The sequence below is a fragment of the Anabrus simplex genome, chromosome 1, assembly GCF_040414725.1.
Source record: "Anabrus simplex isolate iqAnaSimp1 chromosome 1, ASM4041472v1, whole genome shotgun sequence".
NCBI classification, from domain to species: domain Eukaryota; kingdom Metazoa; phylum Arthropoda; class Insecta; order Orthoptera; family Tettigoniidae; genus Anabrus; species Anabrus simplex.
This window is the reverse complement of record NC_090265.1, coordinates 328,742,003-328,760,900: the sequence shown is the minus strand read 5'-3', so window position 1 is coordinate 328,760,900 and position 18,898 is coordinate 328,742,003. Positions and strand designations below refer to the sequence as shown.

At 41.0% G+C, this 18,898-nt stretch overlaps 1 protein-coding gene across 1 annotated transcript in view; it reads right to left on the bottom strand.

The window, feature by feature from the left end:
* LOC136856759 (uncharacterized) overlaps window positions 1-18,898 on the bottom strand; it is a 674,434-nt gene that overhangs the window by 338,240 nt on the left and 317,296 nt on the right. The window contains exons 7-8 of the mRNA XM_068224954.1: window positions 13,649-13,792; window positions 1,776-1,864 (exon numbers count right to left, since the gene is read on the bottom strand). Coding sequence (XP_068081055.1) covers window positions 1,776-1,864; window positions 13,649-13,792 — 233 coding nt within the window. The remainder of the gene's footprint in view (window positions 1-1,775; window positions 1,865-13,648; window positions 13,793-18,898) is intronic.

Below are 18,898 nucleotides of genomic sequence, written 5' to 3'. Positions count from 1 at the left end.
GAACACAACTATGAACTAATATTATTAATATTGTAATGACCTGATTATTACTTCATACATGATCAAAACATAATTTTGACATATTTTATATTATTCTCCTCATATACGACATAAGCAATTCTAATCATTCACTAATAATAATTTAACTTACAATCTATTGACTATTTTTTTATGGTTAATTCAGATTTTACCATTGTGAACTATTAGATCTTCGTGAAAATTCTACTTCATGAAATCAGGTTAAGGGCCCCGACCTAACTTTCGGGTTATGTTTTTCTAGTTGATAATGCTTACTATGTTTAAGCGAAACATGCCCAAAAAAAATTTTAACATCTGTATAATATTTACATCCTAAATATAAGGATTGTGAAGTATTGGAACGGTGGTGTAATTCATAAGCTTGGCTTTGTTAAATATATATAAGCAACTTCAATCCAGTTAGAATATGTATTTCTTTATTTTAATGCTTGGTATGGACTTCATGTACTTAAATCTGTGTCATGTAACACTGCCTAATGGTGATAGAACCTCCTAAATATGGTTTCACTCCTTCTGGCTGTTTGTGATGGTTTCTTATTCCTTCATTTAGATTTTTTTTAACTCTCATGTTGACTTTTCTTCCTTTCTAGCAGAGTGGGAATAGCTCATCAAGAACCCACTTCGGTGCAATTTGTCTGCTTTTATGTCTTGTTTGTCATGTTTCCCCAGACCTCAATTAAATTGTGTGTATTTTTGAAAGGAAGAAACAGTGTCAAATGAAGATGCAGAAAGACAGTAACATGAAAAGGACCCGCTGTGTGTTCCTTTTCATTTTCTGATCTCTATGCAACTCGTCGTTTTTTAATATGCTCTGTATTCTATCACCTACCTTATACCTATATCAGCCTGTTTCACAGATTATTAAACGATATATGATAGACTAATCGATTATCGCTAAAAAGTCTTCTGAATGCTCATTTCTTTCATTCTTCATCCTTACAAGATGTCCATAGTCACTTGAATCTTTCAGAGTTCATATTTCACTCTTTTTTTATCCTCTTCTACATTTTGTGGTGTGGCCTCTTACGGGTAACAGAAGAAATATAAGATTCAGTGTGGCTGATCACATACATCTTACATAAGTTTTAAAGCCCCAGGAGGAAGATTTGCATGTACAATCTCAACATCATTATTGTAATCCACATTCTTGACATTTTAAGCCTGCCTTCAATCAGCCTACTGGTAACTCATTTTAGTTCTCAGCTTTGTAGGTTTTACATTTTTCATTTGACTATTGTACACTTTGTCTATTCTTGGCAGCCTGTACATTTAAATTGGTTTTATAAACAATATTTCTATCTTTTAAATTAAAATGATGATCTTTTGATGCTACGAGCAATTCTGAATGAGCAGAAAATCTGATCATAAACCTTATGTTAGGCATTCCAAAACAACATTTTATTCACAATAAACTTTCAATGATCTAACATATTGGAAGTTGGAATTCAAGAGGACAAATTGGGGCAAATATTTGTTTATAGGAAGGGGAGTTAGCGATTGGAATAACTTACCAAGGGAGATGTTCAATAAATTTCCAATTTCTTTGCAATCATTTAAGAAAAGGCTAGGAAAACAACAGATAGGGAATCTGCCACCTGGGCAACTGCCCTAAATGCAGATCAGTAGTGATTGATTGATTGATTGATTGATTGATTGATTGATTGAAATGCAGTCATGAAAATTAAATGTTCATCATTCTATGACTACCTATTACAATAAACAATTTCTGTCCTTACCGCAAAGGATGAGCTCTCTCCCAGCTGGGGAAAGTGTTTGTTGAAAAGCGAGTATGCACCAGAGCTAAGTAGGTTTCATATTCAGGAGACTAGAAAAAAAAGACAATATTTCTATGTACAGAGATTAACAGTTCATCAGTGAGGAAAGTAAAGAAAGTCTCTTCTTTACTCAGAATAACTAACCAAGAGCTATATCATCCATGAAACTACAGTATGCTGTAACCCTCGATTAGGTTATGACATTCAGCCATGGGATAAAAACATCATTGGGTATACAGCATTTTGTTTTCAATGAAAATAAAAGAAATATTTCTTGAGGGTATTTGGCATTTTTATTGAAGGTGTTAACACAACCCACAAGCCTGAAAATGGCAAATATCAACTTTGCTTAAACTGAGAGTTATGACATATAGCCGTTTCATGGACAATATGCCAATTACAGAGACAATAATTCATTACATACCACACTATACACACAGAAGAAACAAAACATAGGCAACTATTTCTGTAGAATCACTGGTACAGGACAATCCCTTCTGGTAAACAGGTTGTATTTTCACCAGACTAATTTTGCTTTCCATTTTTTTTTTTTCTTACCTTGTACTCCCTTTGAGTACCATGAACTATATCTAATATTTGAATGATTGACCTGATTTTCTTTCTACCATTACATAACAAAAAAACCATTACATGATTGCTCATTCATTCATTCATTCATTCATTCATTCATCAGGTTGAAAAAATCAAAGATCTCTTGTTACTTTCAATATCTGCTCCACAGACTTTTGTCTCAGATGAGAGGCTGACAGTTTCTCAGTAGTTTTTCACATAGCTTGTGCTACCAGGTCCTAGATCACTAAGAAGTCATCCGAATGTTCATTCCCTAAAAGTCTGCAGTACCATGTAATGGTCCTTCATCCATAAAAGATGTCCAGCCACTTGAGTCTTTCGGTGTTCATAATATCAATATTAGCATTTGCTATAGAAAGACAATTTATCTGATTCCTTTCCCTTTTTGCAACTGTGTCATTTTATGAACCAAAGATTTATCTGTATACTTCACTTCAAAATTAGCATTTCCAAGACTAAAGTGATATCAGTAGAGAAGAAACCTAAGAGAACTGAATGACAGGTTGGGAATACAAAACAGAACACTTAGATCATTTCAAGTATTTAGAATGTGTATTCTTTCAGGATGGCAGTATAGTAAGCGAGACTGAATCAAGATGCACAAAAGCTAATGCAGTGAGCTCCCAAATGCGATCATCATTATGTAAGAAAGAAACCAGCTCCTGGGCGAAACTATCTTTACACAGCTCTGTTTTTTGGATCAACTTTGCTTTACAGGAGTGAGAGTTGAGTGAACTCTGGACATCTTATTCATAAATTAGAAGTTATAGACATGAAAAATAGAATGATCACTGGAACAAACAGTTGGAAACAAAGACAGGAGGGTACTACAGACTACCGAGCAAGTGAGCGTGCGGTTAGAGTCGCGCAGCTGCGAGCTTGCATTCCTAGCTATCTAACGCCAATACCACGCGGACCGTACACGGCGAAATAACCTGCACAACACACGTTATCCTTGAGTAGTTCATTCCCTCCTCAGGGCCTCCTCCGAAAACTCGTTCCTTGGTGGAACGAAGACATTGCAGCAGCTATCAAAGAATGCCGTGGAGCCCATAAACATTATCGTAGGCAGCCTACTGTGGCCAACTTGGTAATATTTAAGAAACTCCGCGCTAAGGCGCGAGTTCTTATTTGCCAAAGTAAGAAAGCTTCGTGGGAGAGATATGTGTCGTCTATGACGTCACATACTCCATCATCTCAAGTATGGACTAAACTTTGACGTATTTTGGGTATCCAAGGATCATCTTCAGTACCAGGAATTTCCATTGCAGACAGTGTCGTCACTGAACCTCTCTCGATTGCTAACCATCTTGCAAGTCATTTCGCGGATGTGTCTGGCTTCGGGAATTACCATCGCGATTTCCTCGCTCTGAAGCGGGAGACAGAACGTCATCACCTTAGTTTTGCCAATCACACTTCTGAGGACTATAACGTGCCCTTTACGGAGTGGGAACTCCACAGCGCCTTGGCGCTTTGCAAGGACACTTCTCCCGGGCCGGACAACGTCCATAACCAGATGTTGAAACACCTTAGTGAGGATAGTCTATTATATTTCCTTCGCGTGTTCAACCAAATCTCGATAGAGGGCGAGTATCCGTCTCAGTGGTGAGAGGGGGCATAGTCATTCCTGTCCTCAAGCCTGACAAAGGTCCTAAGTGTGCAGCAAGTTACAGATCGATTTGTCTTACAAACTGCCTGTGTAAGACATTTCAGAGGATGGTACATCGCCGACTTGTGTGGTGTCTGGAGAAACACGGATTATTATCAGAGTACCAGTGTGGTTTGAGCCGCTCGCTCGACCACCGACCATTTGGTACGCCTGGAGAGCTCTATCCAGGATGAGTTTCTCCGCAAGCAGCATTTGGTAGCCGTTTTCTTTGACTTAGAAAAGGCCTATGACACCACATGGCGATATGGTATCCTTTTAGTCCTGCATCAGTGGAGATTCCGAGGTAACTTGCCGGTATTTATTGCGAATTTTTTGACCCTCCGTCTATTCCGTGTCTGAGTAGGGTGGACATATCCGCAATACCATGTTCAAGAAAATAAGAGTCCCACAGGGATCGGTTCTTAGGGTCACTGTTTGCAATTGCCATAAACTGTATTGTTGCTGCTGCTGGTTCAGCAGTAATATATGTGGAGGATTTTGCTCTGCACTATAGCTCACGTAATATGGCAGTCACCGAGCGACAATTACAGCACGCTATTAGGAGAGTGGAACAGTGGACCTTCGAACATGGCTTTCGGTTTAAAGACCTCTGTTGTCCACTTTGGTCGGCAACGAACTCTTCACCCACATCCTGAGTTTTATTTAGGAAATGTCGCTAATCCTGTAGTTGACGCCGATTTCGATAGTAAATTATCGTGGGAGCCACACGTGCTGCAGCTAAAAGCGCAATGCACCAAGAGGCTCAATCTCTAAGTTTCTTAGCAGCACTAATTGAGGAGCTGACAGGGCACATATTTTATCTAGGTTAGACTGCGGCAGTGCAGCATATGGCTCAGAAAGACCAAGCGTTCTTGCGAGATTGAACATTATCCATCACAGCGGGGTTAGGTTGGGGACGGGAGCTTTCCGAACAAGCCCCATAGCTAGCTTGTTCGCTGAATCTGGTGTGCCACCTTTACATCTGAGGCGCCAGCACTTCCTTCTGTCATATGCTGCAAATTTGCGACAGATGCCACTTCACCCCAAGCTATCCTTGCGTATTCAACAATGGACACTGTCGGATATACGCTGCTTGTCCTCGAGCAACGCGGCCGGTTGGAATACGCTTGGATAGCAGTCACAGACTGTTTCACATACCTTCAGTTCCTTGCCTTGTCAGACAACCAAGTGGGGTACCTCCGTGGGTAGTACGATGACCCGAAATAACCCTGGATCTGCACACTGGCCAGAAGAAAAACACGGACCCTTCGATTTTTCGGAGGCTCTTTCCGTTCGTTCTTGGCCGGTATCCAGGTTCAGTCGCCGTTTACATGGATGCCTCGAGAAGACACTAAAGTGGGCTGTGCATTCATTGTGGACACTGAGAGGTTTATTTTTGCTCTACCAGAAACTTGTGTGTACACAGTGGAGCTCCATGCTATCTGTGAAGCCCTGCGGTACGCACTTTCCGATGAGCGCCTACACTTTCTTCTGTGTACTGACTCCTTGAGCTCGCTACAATCTATTGATACCCATTTCCCTCGGCACTCCCTGGTGCAATGGATCCAGGACCTGCCGGACAGGTGTTCGGATGCCGGCACCAGAATCAAGTATCTGTGGCTCCCAAGCCACATGGGTGTAGAGGGAAACGAGTTAGCAGATAAGGCTGCCAAGGAGGCAGTTACACTGCCCCCGTTGCCTTTCAAGGTTCCAGCAAGTGATATTCGCTCTCAGCTGAGACATCTGGTTATGTCCCATTGGGAGATGGAGTGGCAGGCCACTCCTCTTCCAAATAAGCTGAGAGCGATAAAAGGTACAACGTAAGTATGGAGGACTTCCCTTCGGGCTTCTCACTGCCGACTGATAACTGGGGAAAAGCCCAGGAAAGTAGAAGAATCTCTTAAATGCCCGTATCTGAAACATGAGCCACATTAATTTTTGACACTTTTGTAATCAGTTAAGACTATCTTAGGCATATAACCTTTCAAATACAGGTGGTCGGAAACAGCGTGAAACGGGTATATAAGCGTTAGAGGATTGGTCATGCTGATAAATAATTCAAAAGAAATAATTCGATACCTGGCAACGTTGTTATTTTATCAGCTGCTTAAGTTGGCCAATCAGATCGCTTCACGGGAGAATTCATATGGGCTTTGCGCAGTAGTGTTGCTAAATCTGCACGTGATTTAAGAACGGCTTGACAGCCATGCTGAGAAATCAGCATCAAACGCACATACAATGTTGGTTTCAGCTAGTGTCACCGTAGCGTACTTGCTCTGCTGACGCAACCCTGTCAGCTCGGAGGTCTGTACTGAAACCCTTCCCCTGGCGAAGTTTTATTCTTCGACTGGTATAATGGTGTGTGGCCTCCGAAGAGGCCAGGTGCAGGTCTTTTGAGTTGACGCTGTATAGGCGACCTGCGCGCCTATGAGGATGGGACCCGACACACACACACACACACACGCACGCACGCACGCACGCCACTGGAATTAACCAATTAAGGTTAAAATCCCCAACCCGGCCGGGGCATCGAACCCGGAACCCTCTGGACCTAAGGCCAGCACGCTAACCATGTAGCCTTGGAACCGGACCTTCGACTGGTGTTCTCATGCCAGTCATAAGCCACTTACAGATTTAGCAACACTGCCTTCCAAAGCCCATTTGAATTCGCTCGCGAAGTGATTAGTTTATTTATCTTGAAGTCATTAGACCCAGTTGACCAGCCTACACCATAAGGTAGACATTAGGTTAGAATCGGAGAAGCGTAACCACATGTAATAGTGTAGTGTCAGAGCCGTATCTACATGTATTAATTTTAGGAATCGAACTCTACTGTCGGCAGCCCCAAAGATGGTTTTCTGTGGTTTCCCCACTTTCACACCAGGCAAATCCTGGGGCTGTACCTTAATTAAGTCCACGTCCGCTTTGTTCCTACCTACTCCTGGGCCTTTCCTGTCCCTTTGTCGCCATAAGACATCTGTGTCGGTGCAACGTCAAGCAAATTATTAAAAAATAAGAACTTAATTCGTTCAACTGAAATGATTAAAATTTTACAAATGAGAGACAAAAACACAATTTTATTTTTACACTGCATTTTTTTTCAATGTTGATGTGCTGAAAGGTCTTTATTTGCTGCAAAAAGGAACGTCTGGCAATATCACAAAACAGTGTTTCTGTATCCGATCCTGAGGCAGTCTATTATTATGCACATATAATACCATCCATTTCTGTCTGCAGAGGCAATACAGAAAATTCAAACTACAGCAAAAGTGAGATAATAGAGTGAGATGAGTTCTCCTGTATAGTCCAGGGAGACTAACCATACCAAAAAATAAATGAAGAAATAGTGAGCAAAATAATGGACCAAAACTCCTATTCCTCAATTACAGCTTTTTTCTAAAGCCGTAATAAAGCACGCATGTAATTATTATCTGTACCGTCCAGCGTTTTGGCTGAATGACCAGCGTACTGGCCTTCGATTCAGAGAGTTAGACTAGCCCCGGTTACCCGTAGCGACCACTTTCTGGATAAAATATTTCACTTTTATTCCATTTTAGCCGGCTGAAACTAGGAATTATTAAAAAAAAAGAATTTGTACAAGCCCTGTTGACTTATCAGCTAAGTCTTCTTTATTTTTCTTAATTATTAACAAAATTACTAGCAGAAATACGCACAAAATACCGGTTGTCCTGACTAACCATTTTGTATTGCACCACATCATGTGCTGTGTGGAACAGTAGCAGGGATACATTTTTGCCAAGATCATGGACACAGGTATGGTTCACCCACTTGCCGCGCGCATTAGTCAGTCTGACAGTCTCTTTAGTGTCTTAGTTTTTTAGTGTGTAGTCAAATACTAAATTATTTTAATTGTATAATCATACTGCATTTCTTTTTAATATAAAAGCATAATATTGTTCTTTTGGTGAAAGTTTTATTGTACAATATTAAATCAAAAACTCAAAGAACTATTATTACCGCACTTATATTGGTAAACTGCCTACCTTTAACTCTCCGTCGAAATTCGCTCAGAGAGCATAAAAAACTAACATTCTGTAGCTTTTCTTTTTCAGTTTCTCTTTATATAAACCCCCTCATCCGTTATATCCGTATATTTTTTGCCCCCGCAATTTTAAATCCCAATCGCCGCTACTGCCGGTTACCAGCGTTGTCGATCTGTTTTAATGTAACCACATGCTATCAGCTGTGTGTTGTATTGTGCTCAATTCTTTTCTTTTAGCAGTCTTAGTGCTAGTTTGTTTTTTGTAGTGTTGACTTTATACAAAAATTTCTAGTAGTATAATGCGTTATATGTGGTGAATAGTGTGTAGCAAGGTACATTAGTGCACTAGTTTATTTAGTAGCTTAGTTTAATATTTCGTTTGGTAGTTATATAATACGTTAACTTTAGCCCCGAGTGTGAATTTTATATTCTGTCATACCGACGCCACATTTAAGGATGAGTGTCCCAAGAGAAGAAAGCCCTTCGGACACAGTGCCAGGCCCAGGAAGTTATTAGCAATGTTAAGGAGTATTTTGAGAAGGAAACGGATAACGGCGAGCCTCTCTTGCCTGCTACGAAAGTAGTTCAGAGAACAGCTGATGCAACCAAGATTGACAATAAGCCTAGCGAAGAAGAAGTATATGCCTAAATCATTAATGGAATTTGACGCTTTTGAACACGATGAAATTCGTCTGCATATTCACGTCTATTACCATAGAAAAGAACACCCTACTCTTGAGAAACTACTTCTTTCTCTTGACAACCGTGACCTTTTCAGCTGGAGCAAATCTTCGCTTAGAAAAGTAGTTAAATAATCTGGATTTTAGGTAGGGAAGGGTTAACAGAGGAAGAGTGCTGCTGGAGATGAGCGATATCGTGATTTGGCAGTACAGATTTCCGAGAGTGAGTGACGAGAATTTTGATTCTATTGCGTGGTTGGACGAAACTTGGGTTAATACTTCCTATTCCCGGGGCAAAGACTGGACAGACAATTCAACCGAAGGCACTATGTCGGTACCTGTTGGGAGGGGGGCAGAATCATGGTGATTCACGCTGGTACTTCGTAACGTTTTGTGCCAAACTGTTTGTATGTGTCTCTGTCTAAGGAAACCGAAGATTATCCCGAGGAAATTAATAGTGGAACATTCCAGAAATGATTTGAGGAAAGACTGCTGAGCAACTTGACTGAAGTCCAGCCCCGCGGTGTAGGGCGCAACGTGTTACCTGCTGCCCCGGGTTCGATTCCCGGCCGGGTCAGAGGTTTTTAATGTAAATTAGTAATGTCCCTGGCCTGGAGACTGGGTGTTTATATCGTCCTTAATGTTCCTTACCTCACATTTAACACTTTAAACTTCCACCATTTCCAACATATGGTGCAAAGTAGGGGCAAAAGATCATCTTAGGTCGACACCCCCGAATAAATAGCATTTTTTTAACTTGATTGAAAAGAGCTTAATAATCATGGACAATGACCCTACCACTCCGTAATTCTTGACAACCACCAACTTGATAGAATGGTTGAAGGAGTACAATATTTTGATTCGCAATGACATGAGAAAGGGGGATCTCGTCCATATTGTGAAACAAGCCCCAGTGCCCAGTTTGTGTGTTTAATGAAATAGCCAGGAAGCATGGATATAAAGTAGTTCGCCTTCCACCATACCACTTCCATTCTAACGTCACAGAATGGATTTGGGCCCAAGTGAAAGTTTATGTGGCAGCGAATAACGAGCTCTTCATTTTGGAAGTTGAAAGACTTATTTTGGAAGCCGTGGACCTTGCAAGTGCGAAAGGACTGAAACAAATTTGCGAGACAAAAATCCGCGATAAGCTTGGGGAGAAGAAAAGGTGGCGTGCCAGATGCGACCGTGCCACTAGCGACCGCATAATCTGTAACCGTGCCGGATGCGACCGGCGTTGACAAGCAAATTGTCATTTGATAAGTTGTGTCATCACCCAAGATAAGGTAATCTAAACGAAGTGCAATGCCATTTCAATAATTCCTATAAGAAGCTACTGCCCCTACTTTACATAACACTTCTGGGGGAAATTCGTTTTACAACAAGGAACATGGTGATGCATTTACGTCTTTTCCCACCGGGCGAGTTTGCCATGCGGTTAGAGGCGCGCGGCCCTGAGCTTGCATCCGAGAGATAGTGGGTTCGAATCCCTCTGTCGGCAGCCCTGAAGATGGTTTTCCGTGGTTTCCCATTTTCACACCAGGCAAATGCTGGGGCCGTACTTTAAGACCAGGGCTGCTTCCTTCCCATTCCTAGCCCTTTCCTATCCCATCGTCGCCTTAAGACCTGTCTGTCGGTGTGACGTAATGCCACTAGCAATAAAAAATATCCTAATTCTCTGAAATTATTTACGACTTAGGCCTACGTATTTATCGTGTCCTATTAATACCAGGAGTGTCCGAGGACGTGTTCGGTTTGCCTCGTGTGGGTCTTTCTACCTGACTCCCTTAGGCGGCCTGCGCGTCTGGACGTGGGATTATGATAATGAAGAAGGGAGAGATGAAACCCGGTTTCGGCACGTAGCCTACTCCTCTCGAATAATACCAAATAGTCTATTCAATGCTTTACGTCGCCATCCGACGGCCGAATCACCATCAACAGCATCATATTCCCTCACTCCATTTGAACACTGTGAAAAGGTTTGGATATGAATCCCGGCTTTTGGCATGCAATCTAGTGATTAGAAACTGTCTACCACCAACTTTCCTACCCTACCGGCCAACATTCTGATGGTGATTTTTTTTTCATCCAGGCTAAGTGGCTAAGACGGTTGAGATGTTGGTCTTCCGACTCCAACTTGGCAGGTTTGATCCTGGCTCAGTCCAGTGGTATCTGAACGTGCTCAAATACGTCAGCTTTGGTCGGTGGATTTACTGGCACGTAAAATAAGTCCTGCGGGACTAAATTCTGGCACCCCGGCGTCTCCTTAAAACATAATAGTTACTGGGACATAAAGCCAGCAACATTATTATATTTTTCTTTCGACCAATGGCACTCTAAACTGCTAACAACGGTGTCAGACATATATTTTAGAAAAGACCAAGTTAGCTACTTATAAGCAATCTGCCGCTTGGTGACAGCCCTTAATGCAGATCAATTGTAACTGATTGATGGATCGCATGCGGCACAGTGCTTATCCGCTCGGTCGCTACTGGCACGATAATGGCCGGGTCACATCCGGCACGTAACCGAAGAAAAGTATCACAGATGATCATGTTTAAGACTTATCTCGTTAGGGCCAAGCGAGAGTGAAAGCTCAACAGACGATAATGCCGATAGTGACTCAAAGGAGTGGTTAATTCCCTTTGTAGGATTTTTTCTTTCCTTTGGAGAAGTTGAATCTATCAGCAACGCGAGCTCTTCTACACAGCGAATAGAAATTATATTTCATTTTTCGTGTTTTATCTATTCAAGCATTAATATATTTTACTACTAAACGTTTTCATTCCTCCCCTGAAGGGCGAGGCGGGCCTCTTAGACGGTTACGCCGTCTCTCAGGCCGGCAGATTTGTTACGGTGAAGGAGATGTGCGGAGAAGGTGAGGGGGTGGGCGGCCGTGGCCTACACTACGAACTGTCCCGGCATTCGCCTTAGTGCAGGAGAATGGAAAACCACGGAAAACCATTCTCAGGACAGCCGACGGGTAGGGCCAGGCGTGAAGTCCAGCCCTGTGCCCCTGTCCCGTCTCTCAAATGCAGAGGCGTAGAGCCACGGCAGACCCGTGGCCACCTTTCCTCTGCTCGGTTGGCCGGTCAGAGTACAGAGCTGTTGGACCACGGACAAGCCGTGGCCTCTTAAGGGACGAAATCCACTCTGCATCGACCGACGAATATTTTTATTTTGTAGCCTTATCCTAAAAGTGTTGTGTTATTGTTTATCTTGTGAGAGTTATGCATGTTGCTACAAATAATAATTGATTATGGATTCGAGTATATATATTTCCGTTCGAGCTGTGTATTGTGAATCGGCTGTCTGTACTGATAATTTGGTACCACCGCCTGACTTCCGGTTCACTGTCAAGTCGAACCTCATAAAAGAAAAAAAAAAAACTGTAGTATGCATTAATACTCTTAAGTCTGTTTTTGATGTTCACTTTCTTGCCTTTGTTTTTGACCTGTTTTCTACCTGTATCAAAGCATTTTATCTACCACAGCGTACTATTCATTGGAAAAGCATCATACCAAATAGCCAGAGCTCTCAAGAAGCAAAATATACTCATTAGCTTTTCAACCATAAACAACCTGGAACAGATTCTAACACATACTGTCAAGTCACCAGACACACTGAGACTGGTGTATATAAAATTACCTGTAAAAACCGAATGCTTTTACACTGGACAAACTGGAAGAGGATATGACATCAAATTTCAAGAACATCTGGCAGTACTTTGGCTACATAAGCATTAAAAATCAGCAGTTGCTGCACATTACATGACATAGGACATTAAATACCAAATATACAGAATTCTCTCACCACTTTACACACACACACACACACACACACACACACACACACACACACACACAGCCAAAAGGGATAAAACACAAAACATTTTAGAAACTCTAGAAATGTTATCATATGACCAATGATAAAACTGAAAATGAATATCAGTATTTAAAAACAATATTAAACTTAAGCAACAAGTGTACATTTCCGAGATGACAAACCTATAGTTGACCCAACACAGAAGTAATAAATTCATAACGCATACATCTCCTACTCTTAAATCCAACAGAATAATAATCTTTGAGAACAAAAAACTTGTTCTAGTAGAGCAAAAATTACATGTCACTATTTCACTAACTGACGATAGAGCCAAGTCTCTGAAGCGAGAAGTGAAATAAATCAGTTAATAAAAATTTTGACTGGTGACAGTGTTTATAATTTCATAAAGTATTTTTTTAGGATTTCCCCTCCTACAATTAGGGCGCGTAAATTATTTCCGTAAATACAGTAATATCGCATTTTTTCAACAGTTGAAATTTGCACAGATAAAAGTTGGTTTATGTCCCTACAAAACCATTCTCTGTACGTAAGTATAATAGATTCAATGGAGGATGCAAACAAAATTACACAATGCCTCCACCAAGAGCAGTGTATAGGCCTACATGTTTAGTATGAAGATCTGCAAGCTGTTGTCTATCTTTCACACCACTCACAGGTACTGTTCCTTACAAAGCACCTACGAGAATATTCATTAGTCATAAGGAGACGACATGACATTGTCTAAGTAAACAACTCATTAAAACAGCTCTCCACAACCCGAGATTTAAAAATAACTGCTATAGTTCTTTCAAACCATCACCAAGACAACACATTGCTGAATGAATTATGAGGCGTGTCAAGATACGGTATGCAACAATCTTGAGAGTAATGAACAGATAAATAAGTAATAAGAACAGAACAAACGCTGTATACATTTTCAAACATAGAAAAATAGGGCAGAAACACGTGCAGGAATAAATACAATGACATACTAATGTGAACAGTAAATAGAATAGAGATTTACATTTCTAGAAACAATAGCAATTATTTTACATTTGAATTGTAAAAGCACAGTAGACCTACTCACCTTCAAGTCATTAAAGTATGTCCAAAGCTGATCTGCTGTCAGTTGGCCCTTATAGATGACAGTGCTGAGTGAAAGAGAACAAATGTAGAAACGAATCCCTGGTCGAGGGATGGCATGCGTAGCTCTCTTGCGCAACACAAAGACCTGAACAGAGAAATCGCCATTGTGTCATTTTAGAAACCAATAATATTAATTCACAAGTGAATAGTTTTGAAATAGCCATGTCAAACTTTAAGTACAATGAACGAGAAATAAAATGTTCCTTTTCTGAATGAAGGATTATGAAATTAACTGTTCTTTCATTTTTGGTTCTTTCTTCCTCGCCACATCAAAGTTATATGAAGGGTTGCCGGACAATTGCGGTCACGGACATTTTAGGTCGCCGGACATTTGCGGTCACCGAGATAAATTGTGCCCACTCACAGAAATTCCCCAGTTGTCACAGGACATTTGCGGTCACTGCAACAGGGGGTGGGCCTCATCAACTTAATATCGGGATATCCCCGCTAACCTACAGCTGATTTTAAACACGCCAAAGTGATTTTAATAAATTCATTATACCAGTCCAAAACCTGGATGAAGTGTGATGCTAATCAGTATTTTAAACCATATAATTTACTGTCGACTAAATTATTGTATGTACTCTAGTTTGGAGGTTTTTACTCCCTGTGGGTGGGGGACACAGAAAAAGAATACATCCACGGTATCCCCTGCCTGATGTAAGGGGTGACTAAATGGGTCTCCGAGGGTTCACAACTTGGAAGAGTGGGTTGGCAGGATCGAATCTGCCAAGTAGGGGTCAGAAGGCTAGCGCCTCAACCATGTGAGCCACTGAGTCCGGCATTTCTAATTCTTTCCCATCCCGTTTTCTCCTAAAAATATGTTAAGGTGGCTTTAGACTGCCGTAAATAAATAAACAAATCAATTTTAATTAATTAACGACGGATTAACTTTAGTTTTTCTAAAAATGAAGGACTGGTGCAGAATAAAAGAGTATCCTTTACTCTGGCCTACCTTTAATTATTCCACGATACATAAACAGGAAACTTATTTTTTGAATTAGTCTCTGATGTTTGTATATAAAAATTTACTTTGTGATGTATTAGAGTTTAAATGTAAAATATACGAGCTTGTATATCTGCGGGAATGTGTATATCGTGGTAGTCACGGGAACTTTTCGTAATGCTGGTGATTACCGTTTCTGTGAGAAATTAGAACGGTGCCACCATCCTCCCTTAAAAATAACCAGAAAAAAAGTCGAATAGATCTGACTCTCTTTTAGGGAAAAAGAAGGGAAAAGCCACGAAGGACGTGAAAATTTAAGACTGCCTCGGCTTGGCAAACATCGTACTGAGGGGACGGAAGAGAACAAGAGTTGACCAAGAGATGTTGGATAGGAAATTTTTTAAAAAAATTAAAAAGTAGAATGAAATAGAATGGAATATATTTATTTAACATCTACAAAATTGTATGTTACCAAAACATGACATGACTTGTCCTTCTCCTTCAGACACACCCAGGTGACGATTTCATGTGGACTCTCCCTATACTTTCTGTACATATAACCATTTGCCTTATTAGTAACTGTCATATCCATTACAGCACACAACAGTAAATAATTACACCAGGAAGTTTAGATATAGAGTTGTGTGTGTCTGAAGGCATCAGTCTCTAAATAATGCCCGCGAGAGAAAAAATGTTGATCTGCAAGGAGCGAGCAGGAGATCAGGCAGGTTAGCGGGGATGTTCCGAGAAAGACCCACTCCCTGCTGCAGTGACCGCAAATGTCCTGTGACAACTGGGGAATATCTGTGACTGGGCACAAGTTTCTCTCATTGAGCGCAAATGTCCGTGATTTTGTGATGACCGCAAATGTCCGTGACCGCAATAATGTCCGGACACCATATGAAGTGTGCCTTGAATAAGAGGCTCTAATAAAAATAAATCGTTCGTTCACAATAACGTTATTAACATTCGTTTACAACAAGTGATCGACCTAAGGTAACGATTAAGCAAATAATTTCCTAGCTGCTGCATAGCTAATTCAAATTAATGACCAAACAGCAGATGCTACGATGGAGAAATATAAATTTGAATGGACATAGATATTTTTGAAAAGTGATAACCAGGGAACGGATTTATATGAACTAATAATTGAAATATGTGCGTACATATTTAGTTATTTTTATTGAAATATGGAATTATATATGGACTTAAAATTACACGTATAACATCAATTTCTATTTGATATCAAAGTTCAAAGAAGCTAAACAAAGTATATCTACATGCAACATAATGTTGCACTTATTTTAATATATTTGAAGAACACACAATTTTTAATCTCAGTTACCAAAACAATGGATTACAGCACTGATAAGCTGCATTACATAACATCGACTGTGCTGTAAGTGTGATTCACATAGTCACGGTACTGACCGGCTGGTGGCGTGCTAGATGCGACCGTGCCGCATGCGACCCGTGCCACTAGCGATCGCATAATCTGTAACCGTGCCGGATGCGACCGGCGTTGGTGTCATCACCCAAGATAAGGTAAGCTAAACGAAGTGCAATGCCATTTCAAGAAGTCCTATAAGCAGCTATTGCCACTACTTTACATAACACTTCTGGGGGAAACTCGTTTTACAACACAAAACATGGTGATGCGTTTACGTCTTTTCCCACCGGGCGAGTTGGCCATGCGGTTAGAGGCGCGCGGCCCTGAGCTTGCATCCGGGAGATAGTGGGTTCGAATCCCACTGTCGGCAGGCCTGAAGATGGTTTTCCCATTTTCACACCAGGCAAATGCTGGGGCTGTACTTTATTTTTATTTATTTTTTTGCTAGTTGCTTTACTTTGCACCGACACAGATAGGTCTTATTGCGACGATGGGATAGGAATGGGAAGGAAGCGGCCGTGGCCTTAATTAAGGTACAGCCCCAGCATTTGCCTGGTGTGAAAATGTGAAACCACGGAAAACCATTTTCAGGGCTGCCGACAGTGGGATTCGAACCTATCTCCCGAATACTGGATACTGGCCGCACTTAAGCGACTGCAGCTATCGAGCTCGGTGTAGTTTAATTAAGACCAGGGCCGCTTTCTTCCCATTCCTAGCCCTTTCCTATCCCATCGTCGCCTTAAGACCTGTCTGTGTCGCAAGAACGCAATGCCACTAGAAAAAAACATAATTCTCTGAAATTATTTACGACTTAGGCCTACTTACTTATCGTGTCCTATTAGTACCAGGAGTGTCCGAGGACGTGTTCGGCTTGCCTGGTGCATGTCTTTCTACCTGATTCCCGTGGGCGACCTGCGCATATACACACACAGTGTAAGCACAGTAACTCCTGTCGGTAAATTTACTGTTCTTTCATATCTTTTCTGCAAATCTTACATCCGCACATTTTGTCTTATGGACGTGGCAATTCGCGACCTTAGAATGACAAGGTTCTATCAGACAAAATTTGTGAAAGTCATATTTTTAGATTGCAGGGTTCTATTTGACGTGTTCTATTCGAAAACAAGCACTATGATGCCATCTGTGAGAAAATGTGGAAACTACGAGTGTGACTAAGTTCTATCTGCAGACCGTATAATCACACTTAAACAAGAAAAGGTTCTATCTGCGAGTGTGGAGCAGATAGAACCTTGTTTTGTTCCACTTTTTTCCCGGCTAGCAGATACACCCTTGTAAATTTTACTTCTTTGTTGCAAGTGAGCTTAAAGCAGTGATTGGCTGTTCGTTAGCCAGCGATCCAATAGAAACACAGTTTATAATATTTTCATCCAATCACATCTGCAAAATCACCATCCCCGCAATCCACGAAGCAAAGCTTGTATAGGCGTATCTTAGTTACGGAGTACAATCTAGACTTTCACAAGCCGAAGAGTGATCACTGCGATGTGTGTGAAGCTTATAAGGTTTCGGAGGATCAGCATATAACAACCGAGGAGCAGAAAACGGAATACCAAGAGCATTTCCTGAATAGAACTCAGTCTCGAGCTGAAAGAGATAGAGACAGAATAAACAAGGATATACTTGTATTAAGTTTTGATCTGCAGAATGTGACTGCTTGTCCTAGGGCAGAAATAAATTCTTTCTTTTATAGAAAAAAAATTGAACACGTATAATTTGACCGTTATTTTGTCAACAACAAGACAAGTTTACTGCGCTCTCTGGACTGAGGTACAATCAGGAAGAACAGGAAATGATATCGCCAGTGCATTCAGGGTACTACTGGATAGAGTAATTGTACAGAACAATATTGATGAATTGATAGCATGGAGCGACTCGTGTGTTCCGCAGAATAGGAATGCGAATATTTCGTTTGTTGTGTTAGATTTTTTGAGAGACAACAATGATGTGAAGCGCATCACAATGAAATATTCCACTCCAGGTCACTCGTGTATTCAGGAAGTGGACAACATACATAGTTGCATTGAAAAAGCCATGCGGGTTAATGAATGTTTCTCTCCCTTAGGACTAATCAGAATTTTGAAAGGCATCAATAGAACAAGACCTTACAAGATTGTGCAAATGAAGGACACTAATTTTAAAGACTTTGGTGCCCCTGCGAAGCTTCTGAACTACAAATTGATTCCCTTCACGAAAGTGAGTTCTAGAATATTTAGTCAGGTACTACATGAAGTTCAGTTTGTGCTCAGCCACTCTCCTCATTCTCAGCCACGGGTTGTCTACCTGAAGATGCTGGAGAAGCCAGTGCGCCGAGCAACACAGAAAGTGATGAATGCCCAGTCTACTTCTTCAATCTTGGAACTAAAACTGGAAGTCACCAAGCAAATATATCAGGTTACAGAAGAAAAGAGGAAAGTTATAAAGGCCATGTTGCAATTCACGCCTTTACAAGACAAAGCATACAACAACACAGTCCTGTATTTATAATTGTAAAACTTGTAAGTTCCAATCACGTTAGTTCAAGGTAACTTGTTGTCATTGAACATGACATGGGTATTCTCAATAAAGCCGGTGCTGACAAATGTAAAAGTTATTACACCGTTAGTTTAGAATCTCATGCCTGCAAAATTTTAACACGCATTATTTACAGAAGAATGGAAAGACAAGTTGAAGCTGAGTTGGGAGAAGATCAATTTGGCTACAGAAGAAATGTAGGAACACGAAGCAGTCCTGACTTTACGTCTAATCCTAGAGGATCGAATTAAGGACAATCCACGTACATGCCATTCGTAGATCTAGAAAAGGCATTAGATAATGTTGATTGGACCAAACTATTT